Source organism: Danio rerio, chromosome 19 (genome assembly GCF_052040795.2).
Source record: "Danio rerio strain M-AB ecotype USA chromosome 19, GRCz13ab, whole genome shotgun sequence".
NCBI classification, from domain to species: Eukaryota; Metazoa; Chordata; class Actinopteri; order Cypriniformes; family Danionidae; genus Danio; species Danio rerio.
Genome location: NC_141039.2, coordinates 40,038,456 through 40,064,770, shown reverse-complemented (window position 1 = coordinate 40,064,770; position 26,315 = coordinate 40,038,456). Strand labels below are relative to the sequence as shown.

General features: G+C 33.1%; 1 protein-coding gene across 1 annotated transcript in view; it reads right to left on the bottom strand.

Moving 5' to 3' along the window:
• The window catches only part of thsd7aa (thrombospondin, type I, domain containing 7Aa), a 215,681-nt gene that overhangs the window by 51,468 nt on the left and 137,898 nt on the right, over nt 1-26,315 (bottom strand). The window contains 6 exon segments of the mRNA NM_001122760.1: nt 442-705; nt 5,781-5,975; nt 8,500-8,603; nt 10,767-10,899; nt 15,201-15,316; nt 22,599-22,851. Of these exon segments, the coding sequence (NP_001116232.1) occupies nt 442-705; nt 5,781-5,975; nt 8,500-8,603; nt 10,767-10,899; nt 15,201-15,316; nt 22,599-22,851 (1,065 nt within the window).

Below are 26,315 nucleotides of genomic sequence, written 5' to 3'. Positions count from 1 at the left end.
AATATTTTAATCCTTTAATGTTTTCATATGTAAAGATATTAGTGTATTGCTGTACATCCTCTGCGTATAAAGCAATGTGTAAGCGTTTGAACCCACATAGGACCATAACTAACACGCTCTGCGCTGGACTTTAGACCTGCTTTTGGAGGGTTCATTATGCAGTCTATTTCACTTTCTCAAAATAGCAAAGCACCAATAATGCGCCTTAAAACACCTCCATTTTAGACTAGCACACCCATTAGTCTACAAAATGGTGCAAATGGATTTTTTTCCAGAAACAAGGGTTACGGTGGTCAGAAAATAGCAACAAATCACGCCATACATGTCTTGCACCTTATTGCGCTGGGTGTATGATAGGGTCCTTCACATCACCATGTATTGAAGCCATTAAACTAAGTTAGATTAGCAGTTACTTTCGTTTTTTTGTATGTTTTTACCCACCATGACTGTTGCAGCGTGACGTCTCCACGAGTCGGTTGTCCTGGTCATAGCACACCATAGCCTGATAGCGATAACCCTGACCGCACTCCTTGATATCGCCCTGAACCTTCATCCCCAGCAGACCCTCCACACGTCCTTCAGGCAGGATGCAGTCAGACCAGTTGCCCACCGGCTGAGCGTTGTACTTGTTACACGGACAGTACTGCGTCTCGCTCAGAGGATACATCTGTGTGTTTTTACACTGCTCCCTCTTTTTGCTTTTACCTATGACAGCAAAATCAGACAGAAGTTAGAGAATAGCAGTTTGACCGAAAGTTACAGAGGCATTATCCATTCATATCCAATTAAAATGTTTGGGTTAGAGATGCACTCAGAAACCAGATTATGTTTTAATTCTAACAATCTCTAATCCATACATATGGCACTGATAAAATTCTGTAGAAAAATGGAGCCCAAAAAAAAAAAAAAATCCCAAAACAAAACAATATTCTATAAGTGTGACAAATATTGACTTACATTGATTTCTTACTGTACTTCTGAGATTCTGTGATGTTTTCAACAGTATACAGTATAAATTAATTGTACGAGTAATGCCTTTGTTTCTTATTAGTGTCATTAATAGCTCATGTTTGGGCGATTACTTGGAGTTATTTGTTTAAAAAAGGAAAAAAAAACAAAAACAGGATATATCTCAGTGTTTCCTCTAGGATTTTTTCTAGCTTTGGCGGCAGGCCTTTTACACAGATCTTCCAACTACCAATGACAAATGTCATGAGCGCAGTCTCAAGTCAAGATTGCATTTATGTAATCTCTTTGGAATCTCTTTGCTTGCGCACCGATTTCTTCTGTTTATGCACAAAACTTCTTGCACAGCCTCATATGCCTCAGATGCTTAAGCACAGATTTTCTTATGCGCTCTCAAATAAACGCTGCTGAAATGCGATTTAGTGCATTTATGTAATAAGTATGCCTCCAACACTTATTAGATTTGCTAGGAATATTTACGAATGTCTCCAATAGACCTACAGAACGGGATTAATGCATCCTGAAGTAAAGTGAAACAGCCATAAATTCCAGCAAGATAAAGTCATTGTTAGCAGTACCATAGACCTTTATCTATAAAGCATTGTTATTATATTATAACTGTTATTAAATTGTATTATAATTATTGTTTTATATCTTAGTGATGTTCATCATAACTGAAAGCTATGTCATGTTTGCTGCCCTCACGCATCGCACAGCCCTGTCATTCAGTTAGTTAGCATGTAACCTTAAAGGGTTAAAAATGTTTGGGTGGAGTATCCCTTAAAATTCATCTGTAAAAATCTATTTCTAAAGCTAGAGTAGACATCTATACTTAATGTGATATACGCTGGCTTCAGCCAATGCACTTCTTCCAATGCACTTTTATCTTTTGTATGGATTATTTTGTTGTAATTTATTGCCAGAAACATGAATCAGTGACTATACATGAATGACAAAGTGGCTCACTGTTTGTGATGCACAAAAAAAAACAAAAAAAAACAAAAACAAACCAAGAACCAAAGGAACTATTAAGGAAATCTACTGTCCTCAGAAAAATGTAGATTGTATTTAGATTTTTGCTTTATAATGCATATTAAATACCAGCACAGCTACTTTGTTTTACAGTATTATCCAAGGAAATGCTGTTATTCCTGCTGCTTTGTAAGCTCCCACTCCTGGAAAAGAGTAAATTTTTTTTATTCATTTTGCTTACTGTTTTAATTTATTTAATTTAATTCAAATATAATTTTATTTAATTTTATTCATTTTATTTTATCATCTTTTTTTTCAATTTAATTCAATTTTAATTTTGTAAGTTTTTAAAATGTAATTTAATTATATTAAATTATATTTAGTTTAATTTTATTACATTTTTACTACATTTATTTTATAATTTTTTCAATTTAATTTAACTTAATTTAATGTAATTTAATTTTATACGTTTTTCTATTTAATTTTATTTAATTAAATTTAGTTTAATTTAATTTTATCAGTTTTTAATTTAATCAAATTTAATACAAAGTATTACATTTTATTTGGTTTATTTTTTTCAATTTATTTTATTTTTAGTCTTATCTATTTAATTTAATTTAATTTAATTTAATTTAATTTAATTTAATTTAATTTAATTTAATTTAATTTAATTTAATTTAATTTATTTGGATGCAGGTTTATTTTATGTCTAATAATTTATATTTATTTCTATTTAGAAATGATTAAATCAAATTTAAACCACTACCTGCCCAAGATAATTTACATATTTTAATTGTGTGGATTGTGATTAAATGTAGTGGTTTCCTCTAATGGACTCAATTTGTGATAAAGCAAATTAGCTCCTTGTTCATTTACTCATTTTAAATGTTTTTTTTTTGTTGTTTAATGCTTTTATAATAAATAAATAAATAAATAAATAAATAAATAAATAAATAAATAAATAAATAAATAAATAAATAAATAAATAAACAAATCAGTAATAGGAATAACCCAAATTTGTTTGTAAAAAATCCGTAATCAGAACTGGCTATGAAAAATCAAGATAACTGCACCACTAGTTTGGGTAAATAAATATGATAAGGAGTGCACCCCAAACAGAATCAGAGTAACAGTATCAGGCTCTGTTGGTGAAAACACACTGATCTGGTAATCATGATTTAGCAGACTTATCCAAATTGAAAGACCTATGGCTCTAATCTTGTGAAATCCTTTAGCAAAGTTGCTGGACTTACAGCAGGTCTTTCAAAGGGCAATTAGACCTTTGGCACGCATGCTGTTGTTTTGTTAACCTCTAAATAACCAACTAAGCTTCTCATGGCACTTCATACAAAAGGTTAAACCACATTTCTAGCTAAGGTCAGGTGCAGGCAAATGAATTCAATGGAAAAACCTTATGCAAAACTCTTTGTAACTCATAGTTCTCAAGGATGTTACCTGTAGATCCAAGATGGATAGATTTTGTTACATTTTTCAGCTTCCCACATCACCACCACCCAGTTTTCTAATTATTATAGCACTAAATATTAATTGAATAAATAACATTACACTTTTACAATTATAATACATGTCATACATTTATTGATATATAATTATATATACAAGTTTATTTAAAATATATATATAATTGTTTGTTTTAATTTTATTCTGTGTTTATGTTAATTTTTAATTGTAATATTATGCAAAAGGTACACAAATTGAGATTACATACAAATGGAAGAAAAAGAGAAAAAAAAGAAAAAAAAAACATCAGAACAAACACTTTTTTCTCTTTTTCTTCCAAGGGTTACAAGTTTTCAGCATTCTTCAAAATATCTTCTTTTGTGTTCAACAGAAGAAAGACACTTATAAAGGTTTGGAAGCAAATGTTCATTTTTGGGAGAACAAACTCTTAAACATACATGATTTCTGCTACATTTATGCTTCCATGGTGGGGCGCCAGGCCAAAAATGTATTCCCGCCACAGCTGCATTACAGCTTCTCATTCAAAACCTTCAGTTGTTGCTGAAGTAAACATCATGTGGGAAATATTTAAAAAAGAAATAAAAGGGGGGCTAATAATTCTGACTTCCACTGTATTTACATATTTTTCATTTTCTCTTATTTATGTACTTTGGCCTGTCCACCCAGTTAAATTTACATGCACACACACGCAAACACATGCACGTACGCGCGCACACACACACACACACACACACACACACACACACACACACACACACACACACACACACACACACACACACACACACACACACACACACACACACACACACACACACACAGAGAGAGACACACAGAGACAGACAGTGCGTGTGTTTAGCTTTAGGACTCTTTTTCCACGCATGTGTGACAGGGTACAGGTTATTGCTCACTGCTGTATGAATATCTGTTATGCTCATGTACAATATAAACCTGATTTAACGTCCACAAACGGGGATTGAAGCGTCTTCCTTTATAATTGTTCTGACAAGTGGCTGTGGTGATAAAGTAAAGCTGAAGTAAATCGCTGTAATTCATTACACACATGCACTGTTTTAAAACCTTTTAAACTTGTAAAACTCACTCTTCTTGATCACATTTGATGATGATTGTTGATTCTAGCAAACTGAACAGACCTTTTATTCCCAGTTGATTTGCGCACATCACATCTTTTGTTGATATGATTATACACGTGACTACTGTTAATACGCAGCTGTCAATCAATTCGGTAGGCGGGGGGACAGCACTCCTACATCAAGTTGCGGTCGGTCTGAAAACCCCTCCAATTGGTCCACCGTTTTTATGTTGTTAAATTGAAGAAAAAAAAAGCACTGGGTGTGTTTATATCACCCCAATATGACAGTCTATACACTATATCTACACACATGTCTGTCCGAACACCTTGAAAAGTAGATTTTTCACCATAGATGACTATAAAGGTTCACTTTTGTATCTTTAAGATACTGTAAGGTACACATTTGTACTCTTTAGGTATTAATAAGTACCTTTTAAGGACCTGTTAGAAACAAAAATGTACCTTTTGAAAGAGATTTTACATTTATTTCTGAGAGCGTAGTTTATATATATTTATATATATATATATATATATATATATATATATATATATATATATATATATATATATATATATATATATATATATATATATATATATATATAAACTACGCTCTCAGAAATGAATATATATATATTCATTCATTCATTCCTTTTCTTGTCGGCTTAGTCCCTTATTAATCTGGGGTCGCCACAGCGGAATGAACCACCAACTTATCCAGCAATTTTTTTTATGCCCTTCCAGCCGCAACCCATCTCTGGGAAACATCCACACACACATTCACACACACACACTCATACACTACGGACAATTTAGTCTACCCAATTCACCTGTACCACGTGTCTTTGGACTGTGGGGGAAACCGGAGCACCCGGAGGAAACCCACGCGAAGGCAGGGAGAACATGCAAACGCCAACTGAGCCGAGGTTCGAACCAGCGACCCAGCGACCTTCTGCTGTGAGGCGACAGCACTACCTACTACGCCACTGCCTCGCCCTATATATATATATAAATAATCAAATAAATGCAGTCTAAGTGAGCAGAAGAGCCTTTCTTTAAAAACTTTAAGAACATTGTGCAACCCAATATTCTGAACAGCAATATATGTATAATAAATGTATAACAATGTAAAGTCAAAGCCATCACTATGTAAATGCAATATAAAACATAAAAACCTGGGAACTTAATCCACTTCTAATGAAAGAGCAGCGGGTGAGAACAGCCTGTTAAAGGACATTGCATTAGGATGTTATCATTCAGCACTTACCAACTAGAGTCCTTTTCCTGGTTCTGACGCCCACACAATCAGCGGCGCATGTGGAGAACTTGGACCAGGCGGTCAGCTGGCAGTCGTCCTGACATGGAAGCTGGCAGGACTGAGTGAGTTGAGGCATTGGACCTGCAAACTTCAGACACGCCGCCACATCTGCTGGTCCACTATCTAGTTTTTTACACGAGACGGCTGGAGGAAAAAGAAAAAGAAAGAGATATAAAGCACAGCTCCAGACTGAGAGTAAACGGTCTTTGACACAAAGTTTATGACAAAAAATATATATTCTATCTAAAACATACTTTATATACATATACAGTGCTCAGCATATATAAGTACACCCCCACAAATCTCTCATTTAAATTAATATTTTCCCTAGAAAATTTTACAATATTATATTTGTGCATATATATATTAGATTAGTCAGCACTGAAGCCAAAGCTGGAGCTAATCTAACAAAATAACTTACAATAATAGTTCAAAAATTAGTACCCCAAATTTATATGCTCGGGAAAAATATTAAACACATTTTTTGAAAATAGCAAAAATAAATAAATAAATAAATAAATAAATTTTCATTCATTCCTTTTATTTTCTATTTAGTCCCTTTATTAATCTGGGGTATCTTTCCAGCTGCAACCTATCACTGGGAAACATTCATACACACCCATGCACACACACATACTACGGACAGTTTAGCTTATTCAATTCACCTATACCACATGTCTTTGGACTATGGAGGAAACCAGAACAGCAACCTTCATGCTGTGAGGTGCTCAAGCTACCCATTGCGCCACTGTGACGCCCCAAGCTCCATATATCAAAAAATATTTAAAGATGTACACAGATATACAAAAATACATTTCCAACCTGACATGTGGATGGAGATCTAAAGCATCTATTATTTTAATATTTTATCAGTTTTTTTATATGTATATTTATATTGTTTATTATTAATTATATTATTAATGAATTCTATACATTTTAAATGCATTTCAATATATTTAAAAAAATAAATACAATTTTCTTTTATGAAAAAAGAGACTCAAGGAGGCGCCATAGTGGCACAGTAAGTAGCACGATCGCCTCACAGCAAGAAGGTCGCTGGTTTGAGCCTTGGCTGAGCCAGTTGGTATTTCTGTGAAGAGTTTGCATGTTCTCCCCACGTGGGTTTTCTCCCGGTGCTCCGGTTTCCCCCCCCCAGTCCAAAGACATGCGGTACAGGTTTAATTTAATAAGCTAAATTGGGCCAAGTGTATGAGTGTAAATGAAGGTATGGGTGTTTCCTAGTGTTGTGTTGCGTCTGGAAGGGCAACCGCAACATAAAACATATGTTGGATAAGTTGGCGGTTCATTCCGCTGTGGCGACCCCTGATTAATAAAGGGACTAAACTGAAAAGAAAATGTATGAATGATACTCAAAGGTTTGAAAAAAGTTAAGTCAATAACTGTTTTTGGTGAACTATCCCTTTAATACATTCAATATATTAAATGACTTTCGCCCCATTCACACGGGGCATCAGCATCAATGCTTCTTATTCACGTTGAATGGGTGTCATTAGGCGTTGCCGAACTGCATTTTGGATCCGTCTGCGCTGATTCCGAGGAGTTGCTCACTGCAGAAGTTGGGACAGCTTTTCAAGCACCGATGGAAGCGTCAGTCAATCAGATCACTGTATGCAAATACACCAGCTAGACAGTGGCCTATTGCTCACTGAATTTCATTGGCTGATGCTGCTATGACGATCGCGTCAGCCCCAACTTCAGACACGACTTCAGTCAAGCGTTGATGCTGAAGCCCCGTGTAAAAGGGGCGTAATATAATATAATTACTACATTTTCATTAATAAATATTTGTAAAAATGTGAAACAAATGCACTATTGTAGTGAGTCTGTTTGTGGTTATTATGAACAACAAATCATAAAATTATACAGTTTTTCTTGACAAAAGTAAATTATGATCTGGATCTTGAATTATGATCTGGTGCTCCTGGCACTCCTAACTCAAGCTATACTGTCAAAATGTTAATTTCTAAGTAACAAAACATGTATTATTATTTTTATTAGGTTTTATTTCCACTATCTAAGCGTAGGTGCACTGGTGTTAGCACTCTCAAGTCTTAGTCTGGAGGCATAATAATCCAGAAATAAAAACAGAACAAAAAGGCACTGATAAACATCAGCCCACTCTCACCCATAAAGCCACACACATTGAATAAAGATAAGCATCTTGTGATTGATTGCACGGTTAAACGCCTATTGACTGGAGTAGCCGGACGGATCCAGATATATATCAGTGAACGAGGGTAAAAGCTATTGTATTGGATTGCTTCTTCAGTCTTATTGAGGGATTCTATTACAGCTAATGGTTGTTAATGTAAGCAGTGCTGAGAAACTGATATCTAAAGAAGCATTTGTGTTAATAAGTGAGCAGGAATACACCACGCAGACAGTCTCTTACTGTATCTTTCACTCAAAGAGCAAAACATGCTTACACCAATCATTTTTGAAAGCATTTCCCTTATTAAATTTGTCCACAATTTTAAAACAACATTCAAAAGTTCTTACATGGACAATGCTTTTGTCAACAAATCTTTCCTAATGTCTTTCTATCTCAATTAAATAATAGCAACGTCCAGTGTTTCTTGATTTGTATTATTTTAAAATAAGACTATCTCATCAGAATCTTTCATTTGTGAGGGGGATGTTTCTGTACCTCTGGCTTGTAGCCCTGGTCCACAAGTCTCTTGTGCTCCGGGACTGTCCTGGCGAATGGACCAAGGCACCAGTTGACACCTGCGCCACTTGTGGGTTTTCCACCTACAGCACAGATAGGACATTTAAAATATATACACACACATTTCTTGGCACTTGGACCAAGTGTACCCATCTTCTGATGGCTACTTCCAGCTACTTAAAGAGCAAATCATCTCAGACTGGTTTCTTGAACATGGCAATAATTACACTGTACTTAAATGGCCTCCACAGTCACCAGATCTCAATCCAATAGAGCACCTTTTGGATGTGATGGAACGGGTGATTCGCATCATGGATGTACAGCCGACAAATCTGCACCAACTGCGTGATGCTATCATGTCAATATGGACCAAAATCTCTAAGAAATATTTCCAGCACCTTGTTGAATCTATGCCACAAAGGATTAAGGCAGTTCTGAAGGCAAAAGTGGTTCCAACCTGGTACCAGTAAGGTGTACCTAATTAAGTGGCCGGTGAGTATATATATATATATTTATACAACAGTTCTATCTGGTTCTTGAATCTGATTGGCTGATAGCCGTGCAATATTTTGCCAGTAACATCACACAAGGGCCTCTTCACCCATCACCTTTGTGTATTACTCCGCCCACAGTCAGGAACAAGCAGAGATACACTCTACAGTTTGACAAATATTAGTGCTGTTGGGCAACATGATGTACTTTTGAGGCTTTTTTTAGTCGAGAATGTAAGTGTTTAGATTGCAACTATTTCTTTGTAAGAATAGTGCCTATTTTAAAAATATTTACAATTTCTGAGAGAGCTCCTCGATGGCCGTTGGCCGGCCATAGAGTAGACCAAAGACGGTTCACGTTTTCTATCCACATGATGGCGATAGAACCGCATAATAAGGCCTTCTGCTCAGTCTGATTTCTAACTGTAGCTGATCAAATCATTATTAAATTGGTAAGCATACCTGCCAACTATTTCAGACCAATCTCCTGCAACAATCCTGTTTTTTATTTCTTCCGGACAACTCCCGGAAGAGTTTATTTCTCTATTTTGTATGTTGTAGTGCTGTATTTAAACAGATTTGCTCGCATATCAGAAATGTGTGTTGTGTTGGCAGAAAGAAAGAAGCAAATCTGCATGTGTTTAGCGTTTTTCTTTATCGCAAACACAACAGCAGTCAGGTAGTGATTGCGTTGCTTTTTTCGGGGTTAATTATTGTGATATCCCGACTGCAACAGAGAAATACTGTAGACTGTAACACTGTAAGAAGATATCTCTGTAGGTGGATGGCATTTCATGTCACGCTCAGCCTTACAATCTTAAAGTGTGAGCAAAATCAGCTGTTTTGTCATCACTTTAGATATTACGCTATAGAGTGATTCAAACACTAGCTCTAAAGTGACGTTGGTGAATTAGTAACAGCTTCAGCTGTTTTGACGTCAGCGGCAGATGTGAATGAATAGCGGAAGAAAGTAGTTTCTAAGAAAAAAGAGTTTTTAGACTCTCTGTGTTTGATTTTCTTGTTTATATACACGATTGTGCAGTCGAACTGTTGTATAAACGCAATATCACACGAGTAGCAGTGTGATATGGCTGTAAATCATCACTGGTGGGACGCACACCTCCCAACAGTTTTGATATACAGCCACCATATATATATATATATATATATATATATATATATATATATATATATAAACATTAATACATTTGGTATATTAAATATTTTGTGAAGGAATTTTTAAAAATCAGAATACATTTTTTGACCAATTTTATGACAAATTTGTACATTTACGGTTAACATATGTACTGTATTATGTTCACATGTACATAATGTACAGTAAATAATAGTTATATGTATGGTTGTGTATATAACATTGTGTATATTATTTAATAGACTGAATGACTAAATGTCTATTCTTTAAATGCCAAACTGCTGAACAACAATTATGATCATATTAGCACAAAACATAATATTAAGTGATGTATTGTAAGTCTTCAAGCTTGAAATTGACACTCCTGGACTTGCTCAAATTTTCCAGGTGTATTAATAATTTCAAGTTGACTATATATTGTATGTATACAACATACTTCAATACACATGCTTTACTAAAATAAAAAAAATGTAATATATAATGACGTATAATATATTTATAAAACTTAAAAACGACATCCCTTCACACAACATTTACATTTGATGCATATATTGTATCTTTATTTAGCAACTTGTTTAAAGAAGTGTCTATATTTGAATTACCTGTAGCCTGGACAAACAGATGAAGCATCACAGTCCTTCTCCTGGAAGAGCACTTCTGGACAGTCTTGGCCACCGTTTGCCGGAAGCTGAATGATAATGCGTTTCCTTGATTGCTTTTTTTTCACAGAACCACCTGGATATACACAAGAGGATGGAGACAAAATATGAAACTGTCATGAATAAATATAGGGAACCTTGCAAAAAAATAATCGCTACATTAGTCTCTGTATAGCTGTGCTGAATTTAACAAGGTTTTCAGCCAACCTTAGGTTTTATCAATCTGAAAATGGTAGCACATCTCAACACCCATCTGCTCTGTGGTTTAATGACTTCAATATTAGATGCAATGGAGAACTGAAATGATAATGATGAGCTTTGTTTTTTAGATTTTTTTATAAACTTGGTTCAGTGATTCATACTTTCAAAATCTCCATCCTGTGAAAGCATCCATAAATATGTGAATCTAATAATTCATTCATTTTATAGCATTTATAGCATTTGTATTCTGTAAAATACAAAAAAAAACAAAAAAAAAAAAAACGACATGACAATAATCTATATCTCTGTTTATACAATAAATCTGTCTGGATCCTAAATATGATTGGCTGTTATTAATATATGATTGGCTGACATTGGCCGTGAGATATTAAAGTAATATCAGCACCTGTAAAGCCTCTTCACTCTCGTGTATTACTCCGCCCACACTAGGACTAAAGAGGGACTATACAATTAGACAAATATTTAAGCTGTGAGACAAAATAATAAAATTTTAAGGCTTTTTAGGCGAGAATGTAGTTGTTTAGATTGCAACTATGTAGTTTATTTATAAGGATCTATTTTAAATATTTATAATTTCTGAGATTCAGCACGTAAGTGGCCATCAACCTGTCATACTGAGCAGAGCAAAGACAGTTGACAGTCTGCCACAAGATGGTGACAGAGACCGCATAAAAAGTCGGGTCCGGGCTTAATTTCTATAATTTTAGACGGAGTCGGGTCAGGCTTGGGCTTGCGCAGTAAATGAACAGTCATGCTCGATTAGCGCGAAAAAGTAATCAAATCGTTTGTTACAACATTAAAATCCATCCCTGAAAAGATGAAACAAATGAGGATGACAGCAAAGTAAAAAAGAGCAAATTTTGACCGCTGTCAGGCCAGCTGCCAGTTCAAAAAGAACACTCATTCTAGCTGCCAAGGTATTTCGGCGAGCGCTCATACACTGCGTATTACGGCAGATCGCTAAACAGCAATGTACAGCAAGCGGAAAGGGAAGATGACGAGGTCACTCACTACATTGAAACTGCCGTCATGAAAAATGAAATGGATGTTCTTTGCTGGTGGAAGATGAACAAACAATCCTACCCAAAACAGCAGCAGTGAAAGGGTGTTCAGTGCTGCTCAGTGAGCGCAGGACTTTTCAGTGGATTTAATATGTTCCTTCACAAAAACACATAGCTTAATCTTGCTGAGTAAAGGATTTTCAAAGTATAACTAAATATTAATTAAAACATAAATGCATTATGTAGACAGATACAGGCTAATGTTGGCATTATTTTTTATTTTTCAGATTCTATTTTCTTTCTTTGTTCCAACTTCTAAGTGGCCTACAGCCTACGTTTGTTATGAATAAATTATGCTAAAACATATAAACGACTCGTGAAAAAGGCAAAACAGCTGTGTGCATGAGCACATTTGAATAATGTCGGGCTATAAACAGGTTCAGGCTTTTAAAAAGCTGTCAGTCAAAATGTACTTGTCGGGCCTAACTTTTAAAGCCCGATTACAGCTCTAACTACAGCTGTTCAAATCATTATAAATCAGGTAAGTCACATTCTAAGTCGATCTCTCTCTTTGTATGTTGTATTGTTGTATTTGTACCATAGTAATCTGGTAGTTTTTTCTTTGCTTTAGCTTTTGCGGGGTTAATTATGGTGATATCCCAATTGCAACAGAAAAATACTGGGAGACATCTCTGTAGACTAATGGCATTTCATGCCGTTCAGCCTTATAATGTTAAAATATGAGCAAAATCATCTGTTTTGTCATCACTTTAGACATTATGCTAGAGAATTCAAATAAAGCTTTAAAGTGACATTGGTGAGCAAGCAACGACTTCTGCAGTTCTGACTGTCAGCTGCAAATGTAAATGAATGGCGGAAGAAAGTTCCTTGTACAAAAGTACTTTTGAGACTTTCCATGTTTGATTTTCTTCTTTATATACACAATCATGCCGTTGAACTGTTGTATAAATGCAATATCACAATAGTAGCAGTGCGATACGACTGTATACCATCCATGGTGGGACACTAAGGCACTCGGCCTGTGACTTTGCGCCAGCGCACGCCTCACACCATTGCTGATATACAGCCATATTGCACTGCTACTGCTACTTGTGTAATATTGCTCTTATATATCATTAGTGTGAGAAGGAACAAAAGTCATACTGCCATAGCTTTTATTTTACCTAGAACGTCAAACTTCTAATGAGCCTGCTTTGTTTTTGTTTCTGGACAACAAAAACGTCATGTCAACTTTAAGGATAGTTAGAAGAATACATTTAAATGAAGCATTTACTATTCTGTACTGTAGGTGAGTGAGTGTCTGCTGAGTGAGAAAAACTTGAGCCGATGGTCTTAAATAGGCCAATATTTATACAAAACCTACCGGTGTGTAACATTCACTGGAAAAAAATATTTTAACAAGAAAAGCTCATTTGCTTCATATAACAAGCTGCTCAGATATCATTGGCTTATTTGTTCTGGTTTCTATAGACAGGGTTGCCAAGCAACAATACCTCTTTATGGTGTTGATAGAGAGCGATTGTGCACAAAAAATCTGTTTCTTATCCCTTCTGACAGAACGCTGAAAGCTGACAAAAAGGGTTTCTGTCAATAAATGACAGTATTGAGAATCTTTTTTCTATTCCCCTTTAACTCATATGATGTTGTATTGTATTAAACACTGTGTCATCCACTCATATTGGCAGAAGTTTTTATTTTATTTTATTAGCTTAATAAATGTTTATTAAATGTTTCCCAGAGAAGCGTTATGGCTGGAAGGGCATCCACTGTGTAAAAACTTGCTGGATAAGTTGGCGGTTCTTACCGCTGTGGCGACCCCGGATTAATAAAGGGACAAAGCCGACAAGAAAATGGATGAATGATATATATATATATATATATATATATATATATATATATATATATATATATATATATATATATATATATATATATATATATTTTATATATAAAATATTATATATATATATATATTTTTTTTTATAAATATATATATATATATATATATATATATATATATATATATATTAAGAAAAAACAACCAATTATTTTTGTAATATATTTTTAAAATGAAAATATATTAAAACAACATATATTAAACTAGTAAAAATAAATAATAATAATAATAATAATAATAATAATAATAATAATAATAAATAAAATAAACATCTCATCTAGAAACTCTTATTTTATATTTTGAGCAATACATCAAAAGGTTCATTCATTTATTTTCTTTTCGGCTTAGTCCCTTTATTAATCAGGGGTCGCCACAGTGGAATGAACCGTCATCTTATCCAGCATATGTTTTACGCAGTTGATGCACTTCCAGTCGCAACACAACACTGGGAAACACCCATACACTCTTGCATTCACACACAAACACTACAGCCAATTTAGCTAATTTAATTAATTTATGCCATGTCTTTGGACTGTAGGAGAAACCGGAGCACCCGGAGGAAACCCATGCCAACATAAGGAGAACATGCAAACTCCACACAGAAACGCCAACTGACCCAGCTGAGGCTCGAACCAGCAACCTTCTTGCTGTCAGGCGATCATGCTACCCACTGCGCCACAGTGACACTACATCAAAAGGTCAATGTTTTTTTATTTAATTTTATTAGCTTAATAAATGTTTATTAAATATTATTTAGATATTAGAAAAAATTACAATTAATTAGTGTTATTTCTGTAAAAGAAAATATACTTAATAAGCATCTATTGAACTAATAAAATGAAATAAAAATAAAATAAAATCTAGAAACTCAAATATTTTGAGCAAAACATCAAAAGGTCAACGTTTTTTTATTTAATGACATTAGCTCAATTAATGTTTATTAAATATATTTTCATATATTAAAAAACAAATTACAACAAATTAGTCTTTTGTAATGTTTTCTTAAGATTGGAAATGTACTTAATAAACATTTATTGAACTTTATTCAATCAAATCAAATCTAGAAACTCAAATATTTTGAGCAAAACATCAAAGGGTTAAACAGTAAAGATGCCACATTAGGTAGAAAAAATGTAGGCTTCATGAGTCTATGTGTGTGTGTGTGTGTGTGTGTGTGTGTGTGTGTGTGTGTGTGTGTGTGTGTGTGTGTGTGTGTGTGTTTGTGTTTTGAAGTACCTGTCTGGCAGATAGATGGGCAGGGAGTCCAGTCACTGTATGGAGTGACCACACAGTCTCTCTTGCAGGGCAGGAGACACGGTCTTACTGTCTCTGGACGCAGACTCTCTGGACACCTACACATACAAACACATTAAAACAGGATGTTCAGATGCTCAGATGTTCTTAGGAAGAAGCGCAAGATGTTCTTTGGATTATCTCAAATAGTGCTGGAGAGTATGATCCTCAGGTGTGAGTCGGGCACAAAACGTGTAGTGTTGTTGGACCATAAGGTCTACTGTCAATAAAATAACAACAACAAAAAGAAAAGACAAACCAAATATGAGGCATTCAGATATTTTAAAGTAATTGTAATGACGCTATCACATCTTGTTGGATTTATTTTAGGAAAGAACACCAACAGAGATCTTAAGCTTCGACCACTCCCGTGAAGCAAAGAGAACGATGTAATTGAAATGGTATATATGGCAATAAATTTGAATTATATTTTGTCAGTCTGATAAATATTCGTTAATTCAATAAACATTTTTAAAATATATTTTCTATGATATATTTGTTTATTTAATAATATATATTAATATATATTTATTAATTGTTTATCTATCTATCTATCTATCTATCTATCTATCTATCTATCTATCTATCTATCTATCTATCTATCTATCTATCTATCTATCTATCTATCTATCTATCTATCTATCTATCTATCTATCTATCTATCTATCTATCTATCTATCTATCTATCTACCTACCTACCTACCTACCTACCTACCTACCTACCTATTTATTTATTTAGTTATTTAGTTATTTAGTTATTTATTCATGTTTGTATCCATTTATATATTATTTTTTTTATCAATTTATTTATAATTGTTATTTATTTATCTATTTATTTATTTATTTGGTTGTTTATTTTTATTTATTTTACATTGGTGTGTAAATATGACAAATTAATGGCTTTAAATTAATAGTTTTACATATTTCAGGCATTTTTATTTTAATTGTGTCATTCACAATGCTTCATAGATCTTATATATTTGCTTTCTTGACTAATAAAAAAAAAAAAAAAAAATAATAATAATAATAATAATAATAATAATAATGGTAGTATTAGAAGGAATATAATAATAATAATATTAGTAATAAAAATAATACCATCACTAATAATAATAATAATAATAATAATAATAATAATAATAATAATAATAATAATAATAATAGGGCAATAATTCTGCTGTGGTGACCCCGGATTAATAAAGGGACTAAGCTGAAAAGAAAATAAATGAATAAATAATAATAATAATAATAATAATAATAATAATAATAATAATAATAATAATAATTATTATTATTATTATATTTTTAAATATTACTTAATATTATTTTAAACCAAATAAATAAAGCACCATATGTCATACATACAAATACAGTATAAAAAAAGCAGAATGCATATAATGTGATCAACCTTTCGTTATAATGTATGTCTGCGTTATATACACCACTCTACTCTCCTTCCTCTCTACTTCCCTGCACCCTTCCACCCTTCCCACTCCCTCCTCATAAAATCCCGTATGGATCAGCATGCGGCTCACATGTGTGTGTCTGAATGTGCAGATCAGTGGTAAAGCCCAGCACATGAATAACCCCAGGAAGAAAGCAGCACTCATTTCCATTGCCAGCATGAGGTCCCTGAGCTCCACACCCTGTTTCCACAGCCACTGACAGAATAATGCCGCTATTAAACTGAATAAATAAACAGATCATTTATTTTCCCAGTAGACGCCTTGAGGGAAAGACCAGCTCCAGATACTTAAAACTACCGGCTGAGAGCTCATCAACTTAAAGACTCTCTCTGTCAATAAAGATCAAGCAGAAGACTTTGCCATTGAGCTTTAGAAACACAATGCATAATAGACTTCCATATCAATTCAAACAAATGACAAAAATGAAGAAATAAATAAATAATAAATAATGTATTAATAAAATATTAAATGTTATTAAATACAATGAATGAATGAATGAATGAACGAATGAATGAATGAATGAATGAATGAATGAATGAATGAACGAATGAATAAAACATGGACTGCTCTGCATGAAGATAATAAAAGGGGAAAAAAAAACTGCTGAGACAAGATATTAAGTTAAAGTAATTAGTGTAATATATGCATGCAGATTTAATTACAGTTTAACTTTAAACCATGTTTAATTATTTTTAAAAAATTACAACCATGTATGGATATTTTAGTAAATAGTATATATATATATATATATATATATATATATATATATATATATATATATATATATATATATATATATATATATATATATATATATATACTTTTGCTTTCAGGGCGTGTCAGAATGCCTTTTTGCCTTTTTGTTTAAGGACGGAAAAATCCGCTTTGCGCCTTGGTGCATGGTCTAAAATGGTTTAGTTTATTTTCTTAATGAGTTATAGGTGTGTTTTGAGAATAAATCAATCAGAGTATCATCTCCCATTCCCTTTTAGGGCCAGCATACGCGCATTTGCTATTTACATGATGTTAAGTAAGTGTAAGTGGAAAAACTGAGCATTTCACTTGCAAGAAAACAGTTAAACAGAGCATCTACCGCGCGAGAATGACAGATAAATTATCTACTTTCACTTTCGCTCTCGTGGATAGGGAAACCTTTACGCACAGACATCAATTAGCCTATAAATAATTAATTTAGTTTGTTAAGTGAAAAGATTTGTTTCAAAAGTATTTCTAAACTCAGTTCTAATTTCCAGCAAACGAATAAATGAACAATAATAATAAAGTGTGGTCAAAAACCTGAGTTATATCCTAAAACACCTGCTGTGCCCCATATGGTCTAAAACCTGCAGGCGATTGCCTTCCTTTTTAGACCAGAACGCCTATGAGCGCACATATGAGTGCAAATGCATATGCTATTTAAACAGAATGGCACAACGCCTCAAAACCACACTTGCGCCAAGCTTAAACTAGCAAAAAACTATTGGGTTGCGCCTTGCGCCCCATTGCTCCTGGTGTATGATAGGGCCCTATATCTTACCAAAATTGACCAAAACTGTCTTGTTGCCTATCCAAGTTTTAGGAACAACAAATAATAACTTGACTTCTATTTGTCAAGTTATTGGTATCAGAAGTGGCCTATATGAAAGGCAAAGACCTCTAGATTACACAATTTTTGCCAAATTAAAATATGATCATGCCTTGATATTTTAATTATTTCATTAGGACAGTAAGGTCTGACTTTGCTAAGACAAAAGTCTTGTCACTTAACAGAAATAATGTATTAGTATGTAATAATGTATTCTGTATAGAATATGAAGTCATGGTGCAGTGGAAAAAGATTTAATATTATGTATGACTCCCATGAGCTTGGAGGACTGCATCCATACATCTCTGCAAAGACTCAAATCACTCATTAATAAAGTCATCTGCAATGGCAAAGAAAGCATTCTTCCAGGACTCCCAGAGTTCATCAAGATTATTTGGATTCATCTTCAATGCCTCCTCTAGCTTACCCCAGACATGCTCAATAATGCTCATGTCTGGTGACTGGGCTGGCCTATCCTGGAGCACCTTGACCTTCTTTGCTTTCAGGAACTTTGATGTGGAGGCTGAAGTATGAGAATAAGCGCTATCCTGCTGAAGAATTTGCCCTCTTCTGTGGTTTGTAATGTAATGGGCAGCACAAATGTCTTGATACCTCAGGCTGTTGATGTTGCCATCCACTCTGCAGACTCTTGCATGCCCTCATATTAAATGTAGCCCCAAACCATGATTTTTTCTTCACTAAACTTGACTGATTTGTGTAAAAATCTTGGGTCCATGCGGGTTCCAATAGGTCTTCTGCAGTATTTGTGATGATTGAAAGTCTTTTGTCAGGTATAGTGTATATAATACCATTAAAAAGACAAACTAAATGTTAACACATGGAATTCTTACTTCAGATAGCGTGGGATTGTAATAACATGCACTATAACATGTAAAAAAGAAACAAGAAATGAAATAAAATTCTGGAAAAAAAAAATTATTAACATCTGACTTTAAACAGTACTGTGCCAAAATTGCATTGTTAAATAGAAAAATTGACAAAAATCACACTCTATCAAAATTGCATTGCTTTATTAGACACAAAGACAAAGTTCTGACTGTAATGATTTTACTAAGGGAAAGAACTACAATCACTCAAAGCATAAAGTTTCCAAGTATATTACAATATCTAAGTAATTTAAGAGCATAAGAAGAACAAGCCAATGTCATCAGCAATGTTTCATGGAAATGTGTGTAATTATAAGGAAAAATTACAACAAATTCTGAATATTTTTTTTAGATTTTTTTAGGATGAAAAAATGTTTAATAAATTTTATTGAACTAAAAAATAAAAATAAAATAATAAATAAAATAAAAGCAATGCATGTTGTAAAATAAAACAAAATACAAAAAAATTTGAACCAATTAGGGATATTTTTGTATATATTTTAGGATTAAAAATATTTCATAAATATTTATTAAACTAATAAAAATAAAATTAAATAATTAATAAAAAATAAATAAAAATAAAATAAAATAATATAAATAAAACTAAAGCAATGCATGTTACAAAATAAAACAAAATACAAAAAATTACAATCTATTACGGATATATTTGTATATATTTTAAGATGAAAAAATATTTATTAAATATTTATTGAACTAATAAAATAAAATAAAAATTCTAAAATAAAATAAAATAAAATAATAAAATAAAATAAAATGAATAAAAAAGCAACACATGCTATAAAATAAAATAATAATAAAATACCAAAAATTACAACCAATTAGGGTTTTTTTAATATATTTTTTAGATGAAAAAATATTTAATAAAAATAATGAAAAATAATAAAATAAAAACATAAAATAAAATAAATATCCAAGTAATTAAAGAGCCAACTATGTCATCTGCAGTGTTTCATAGAAATGTGTGGAGTAAATATCTATTTTGAATCTGCAACTCTCTAATTGGTGGAATAAATGCACTGGATCATGGGTAATGTAGTTCTTCTAAATAAATTCAACAATTGAACAGGATTGTTTAAAAATAAACTGAATCGATCAGAACAAACAGATTTAATAAGACCATTTTCAATCAATTAACAACCCCGTAGCTCACAGCAGGCCTGTCTTAAAAGATTTATCAGTTACTGTTAAAAATCAATTTCCCTATAGAGAAAATGAATATCGAATGCTGTGCTCTATTAAACTGTTCAGCACAATTTAAGCAGCTCCGTATACAACCTAAACTCAACATAACACAGATATGCTTTTAAATCAATCAAATAATGGATCGTCCTTGTCAACCTCGGTTCATTTCCCTCAGATACTGAAGTTCAATGCAGTTATTAGAAATAAAGTCAAAACTCAAAATGTGATTGAATTAAAGGGAAAGTTCATCCAAAAACGAAAATGCTGTCATCATTTATTCACCCTTTACTTGTTCCAAACAATCTGAGTATTTTTTTTCTCTTAAATACTAAGGAAGATATTTTTAAACAACGCTGTAAAAAAAAACCTGTAACCACTGATATCTATACTAGGAAAAACAAATACTATTGAAGTCAGTGGTTACCGGTTTCCAGCATTCTTCAAAATATCCTCTTTCATGTTCAACAGAAAAAAAAAAAACACACACTAATTTGTGCATCTCTTTACTTCCGTGTGCAGCCATTTTGCCATTGTAGATTCTGGGAAAATTTCTTGCCCCTTAGTTTTACGCCTTCAAGCTAAAGAGAACTGGGATAACCCTACCCTTTCGCATGAATGCGCAAAACGAAGAGTAGGGGTAAGGGGAAGGGCTCAGGAGGAGAATTGGGATTGGGCCTAGGTGTTATTAAAAAAAGATATAAATAAGTATGTAACAATGTTGGGTTTCACAGAGGTCTCTATAAAAACTGTGGAAAAATTAAAAATAAAATGCCATAATGAAGACAAACTATATTTTATTACATGAAATTCTGAAGGCAGTGTCAGATGGTGTGGGGTTGTAATGAAGTGCTATTATATAAGAATAGGAACATGAAAGGAGTATTCTAAATGGAACCAATGTAAAGTACTTAATCATAAAACTGTCTTATTAAGAATAAGGTAAATAATTAGATCATTGATGTTCATTTTAACATTCAGATGTGTTATGGGGAGAGGGAAATATATCTAAAATTATTATTATTTATAGTAAAAAATATCTGTAAATTAGCAGTTTTCCATATTTTGTGATTCATGTTTTTGTTTTCTGTTTTTTCCTGTTTATTTATGCTTTTGAATTGCATTATAAGGATTTTGATCTTTCTTCCAACAATGTTAAACCTTGAAAATTAAAAAAAAAGTGACTTTTATTAATTCTTTTAAGAATTTAAAGTAATAAATTGTAATTTTGTGACATAAAAAATTGCACATATTCATCACACTACATTGCACTGATTTAATTCATTTTGAATTGTACATAACCACTGTACATATCCAATTAAAGTTGAATATTTTTTCTTCTGGAGAAAGTCTTATTTGTTTTATTTTGGCTAGAATAAAAGCAGTTATTAATTAAACCCTTTTAAGGTCAAAATGATTAGCCCCTTTAAGCTAGATCATTTTTCAATTGTCTTCAGAACAAACCATCATTATACAATAACTTGCCTAATTACCCTAACCTGCCTACTTAACCTAGTTAAGCTGTATAGAAGTGTCTTGAAAAATATCTAGTCAAAAACATTTACTGTCATCATGACAAAGAAAAAATAAATCAGCTATTAGAATTAAGTTATTAAAACTATTATGTTTAGAAATGTGTTGAAAAAATTATTCTCTCTGTTAAACAGAAATTGGGGGAAAAAATAAACAGGGGGCTAATAATTAGGGGGGGGGGGGGGTAATCATTCTGACTTTGATTGTATATTTGTAATTATGTTCACATCTATCTGCACACTTCTGATTATTAATAACAACCTGTACATACATTCATCTATTGTTATTTTTTGTTCATAGCTAATGCATCATGTGTATAATGTTCATAGTACATCCATCTGTAAATATCACCCACAGTTGCACTTTTTAACTCAAACCTATATGGCTTTAAAGTTGAATCTAAACTAATCTAATATCAATAAAAGTCCGTTTGTTAAACTGTAGATAAATTTTTTAACATCAAAAGTCGAAGTCCCATAATGCAAATACAACCGTATATAAAAGTAAAAACAAATAAAGAAACTGATATTTTTTACAGTGTGAGTTGTTGAGGTACCACTTACCGAGGTGCAACAAAAAAGGTAAAAAAAATACTCTAATGCCTGAAGGCAATATATTTATATACCAACCAATGAAAATGTATTGCATGGAATATATTGTAAACACTTACTTTTTAGGCGGCACCTGGCCCACATTGACCCGGACACAGATGACTTTCCGCGTCTGCATGCCGACTGAGCAGAAGGCATCATTAACAGCAGTTCCTGGTACGGCCCGGCTGATAGAGCTGTTGGCGGACGGGACGGAGGTGTCCTCTATGCACTGGCCCCAGGGCCCCGTCTGCCAGTGGTACACAGTGCAGGGGTGATCATTGCAGCTGCGCACCTCCTGCAAGGCACTGCTGTTGGGGCACTGAACTCCACCTGGAAGATAAAGAGGGTCATGGAGGGGTTATGTTGCTGGTTGAATCATAAACGTTTGATGTAGGATTTAATTGATTTGATTTGATTTTTTCAGATGCTTAAGTTGTAATGTTGCAAGTTTGGAATCTATAGTTTCAGTTTGTTTTGACAGAAGACCTATTTATTCTATCATATTACTGTGCAGGTGTAAAAGTACCGCAAAAGTCATAATTTTTATACCCTATAAAACAAAAACAAAAAAATCAATCAGCATACTATTCCTGTTATGTCCGGTACTACAAAATTCATTTAAAACGATTAAAGTGGTGTGACCATATTGTGAATATTATTACAGTAGTATCCTTTAAGAGATAGTGAATCCAAAAAATTAAAAAATTCTGTCATCATTTACTTGCACCCCACTGTTTGAGTTTCTTTCTTCTATCCAATACAAAATAAAGATATTGTGTTGGAAAGCAGCAGATATTGACTTCTGGAGTATTTTTGTTCCTAATATAAATGTAAATGGATTTTTGCTTTAGAATATCTTTTTTTTCGAGTTCAACAGGAAAAAGAAATTCATAAAAGTTTAGTGACACTTGAGTGTGAGTAAATTGTGAGGAGATTTTCATTTTTTTGAGTAAACTATCCCTTTAATATAATTACCACCAAGTATTATGTTATTATTAATGATAATTGTTTTATGTTCAATTAAAAAAAAAAAATTTATATATATATATAAAAAATATATATATATATTAATATTAAGTTATTGTTAATAATAATGAAGTTATTATTACATTCGTTTTATTCATATTTGTATATTCACCAAAGAACAATTTCATAATTTCAGTAAAGATAAAAAATATTTGATTAATATAAACCACATTTTTACATAATATATATATTCATACAGTTGAAGTAAGAATTATTAGCTCCCCTGTTAATATTTTCTCCAATTTCTGTTAAAGGAGAGAAGATTTTTTTCAACACATTTCTACATAATAGATTTAATAACTGATTTCTAATAACTGATTTATTTTATCTTTGCCGTCATGACAGTAAATAATATTTGACTAGAGATTTTTAACAAAAGGCTTAACTAGGTTAACTAGGCAGGTTAGGGTAACTAGGCAAGTTATTGTGTAATGATGGTTTGTTCTCTAGACTATCAAAAATATAGCTAATAATTTAGATCTTGAAATGGCTTTTAAAAAATTTAAAACTGATTTTCTTCTAGCTAAAATAAAACAAATAAGACTTTCTCCAGAAGAAAAAAAATATTATCAGTCATACTGTGAAAATGTCCTTGCTTGGTAAAAAAATAAGAAATAAATAAAAATAAAAATAAATAAATAAATGTAAAAAATTCAAAAGGGGGGCTAATAACTCTGACTTCAACTTCAACCTTGCACTCTTTTCCCTTTTTGAACCTATGGCATGTACATGAAGTATTTTAACATTACCTAACAGTTCTTTGCTAGCTTTTTCCCTCATTTGAATTGTTTATTTTATTTTTTTAAATGCACCAAAGCAACATCTTAAGTCTTTAGATGTTGTTTTAAGGACTGTCGTTTCTATTACAGAACAACAAACAACTTAGGCCCAATCTCAATTCTCCCCCTTAGCCCTTCCCCTTTCCCCTACCCCTTGTTTTGCGCGTTCACGTGAAGAGTTAGGGGTGTCCGAATTCTCTTTAGCTTGAAGGAGTAGGGCTAACAAGTAGAGCTCACACTCTGTTTTAAGGGCCAAAGGGAAGATGAAGGGGTAGAAAAATAAAATTGGGATTGGGCCTAAATTATACAGTTAGATTATACATAATTATAATCGTGAAGTATATTATACGGTTACTGCAGGCACCATAGTTAACATGAATGCCACGCTAAAATATATTTACCAGGCATTGCTTGGTTTTCATAACAACCTACAGTCAAGGTAAAGCATCAGATTCCCCATGGAGCGGTCAGCTATTATCTCAATGGAGCGCATCAACAACCACACGTCGATCAATGGGAAAACGGCAAATCGGTGAATGAGAAAAGTGGACAAACCATGTATCAAGCAGTGCTCCTTGTTCAAAAAAAAAAAAAAAAAAGAATAATTGACTCATCTTTTGTAGCAATGCAGCCCTTTAGATTCTCATTTATAAAAAGCATATCGACTATTATCATACACTTCATTAGACATGTGAGCGCCATAAGAAAACACTTGCCATGAGCAACAACAACATAATGGCCTTGAAAAAAACTGGAAAAGGATGGGTATTTGATTTACAAAGCATCTAATAGTGTTTGAGGGCATGCCGGGCAATGCATTAGCAGAGCTTCAAAAGCTGCACCAGAATCGCATTGTTTCAAATGGGGATTAACACTCCCTCCGGTTATTTATTGACCTGTGACTCAGATGAAGACTAATCCGTTGTACAATTACCAAAGTGAGTCTGCGCAGCCCAGAGTAATTGCATGTTCTTGGTCCATCGCCACACCACTGCAGTTCACATACACCTTTAGTTTGGCGTTAAGCTTTTCTTGATGTAGGATGACGTGACATGCTTAAAGGGATAGTTCCAACACAGGTTCATTGGAAATATGTGTTTTAGCTTAAATTGTTGTGACTGGCGTTCCTGGTAAAATAACACTACGGGGCAGCAAAAAGCCAACAAATTTCGATCCTTTTCACACTAAAGATATTTACAAATTAGGGGCATTTTATGGACAAATAAGGGATTATTTTCATGTAATTCTTTGCAAATCTCACACCAAATAAATAACACAATACATCTTAACAATGTCTATGATTTGTAATTTAAAACATATGCTTTTTTTTCATATTGACAACTTTTTGAAGTCCGGTGGTTGGGTTTAGAGAATGGGTTAGGTCATCAAATTGTGCCCGGCTCAGTCGGACGCATTGCTGAAAGCTTCTGTCATCCAAGTATAGCTGGGCGCACCTCTGAAAGGATGTAGTGCACCCAGAAACGGTGCCAAACAAATCTAAGGTGTTTTTCAGCCTTCCTAAAGCACATAAAGCACTGCTACTCTTTCAATAAAATCCATGTTAGCTGTTTAGCAATGAAGCTAGAGTCACAGGGCAGACAAATGCCCCAGCCATGATGTGAATCCACATCAATTGTGAATTGCAAATCAAGTGGGTAAATTTGAAATGTTCATGCATCTATTTACATGCGAATATTGCGATTTGTATGTGTACTGCATCAAGTGTGAACAAAGCATAAGAAATGTATTTCAGATTCGCAAAACTGTAGACACAGTGCCCTCTAGTGTATTTGTCATATGAAATGTGCAACAAACATACCCAGAACAATGGATTTTATGTAAGCTAAATATATTTAAATGATCATGGGATGAACAGTTCACTCCAAAAAACAAACAAACAAACAAACGACAATAACAAAACACTTACTATTTACTCACCCTCAAGTGGTTCTAACTTTTATAAGCGTCTCTTTTCTCTTCTCAATGGAA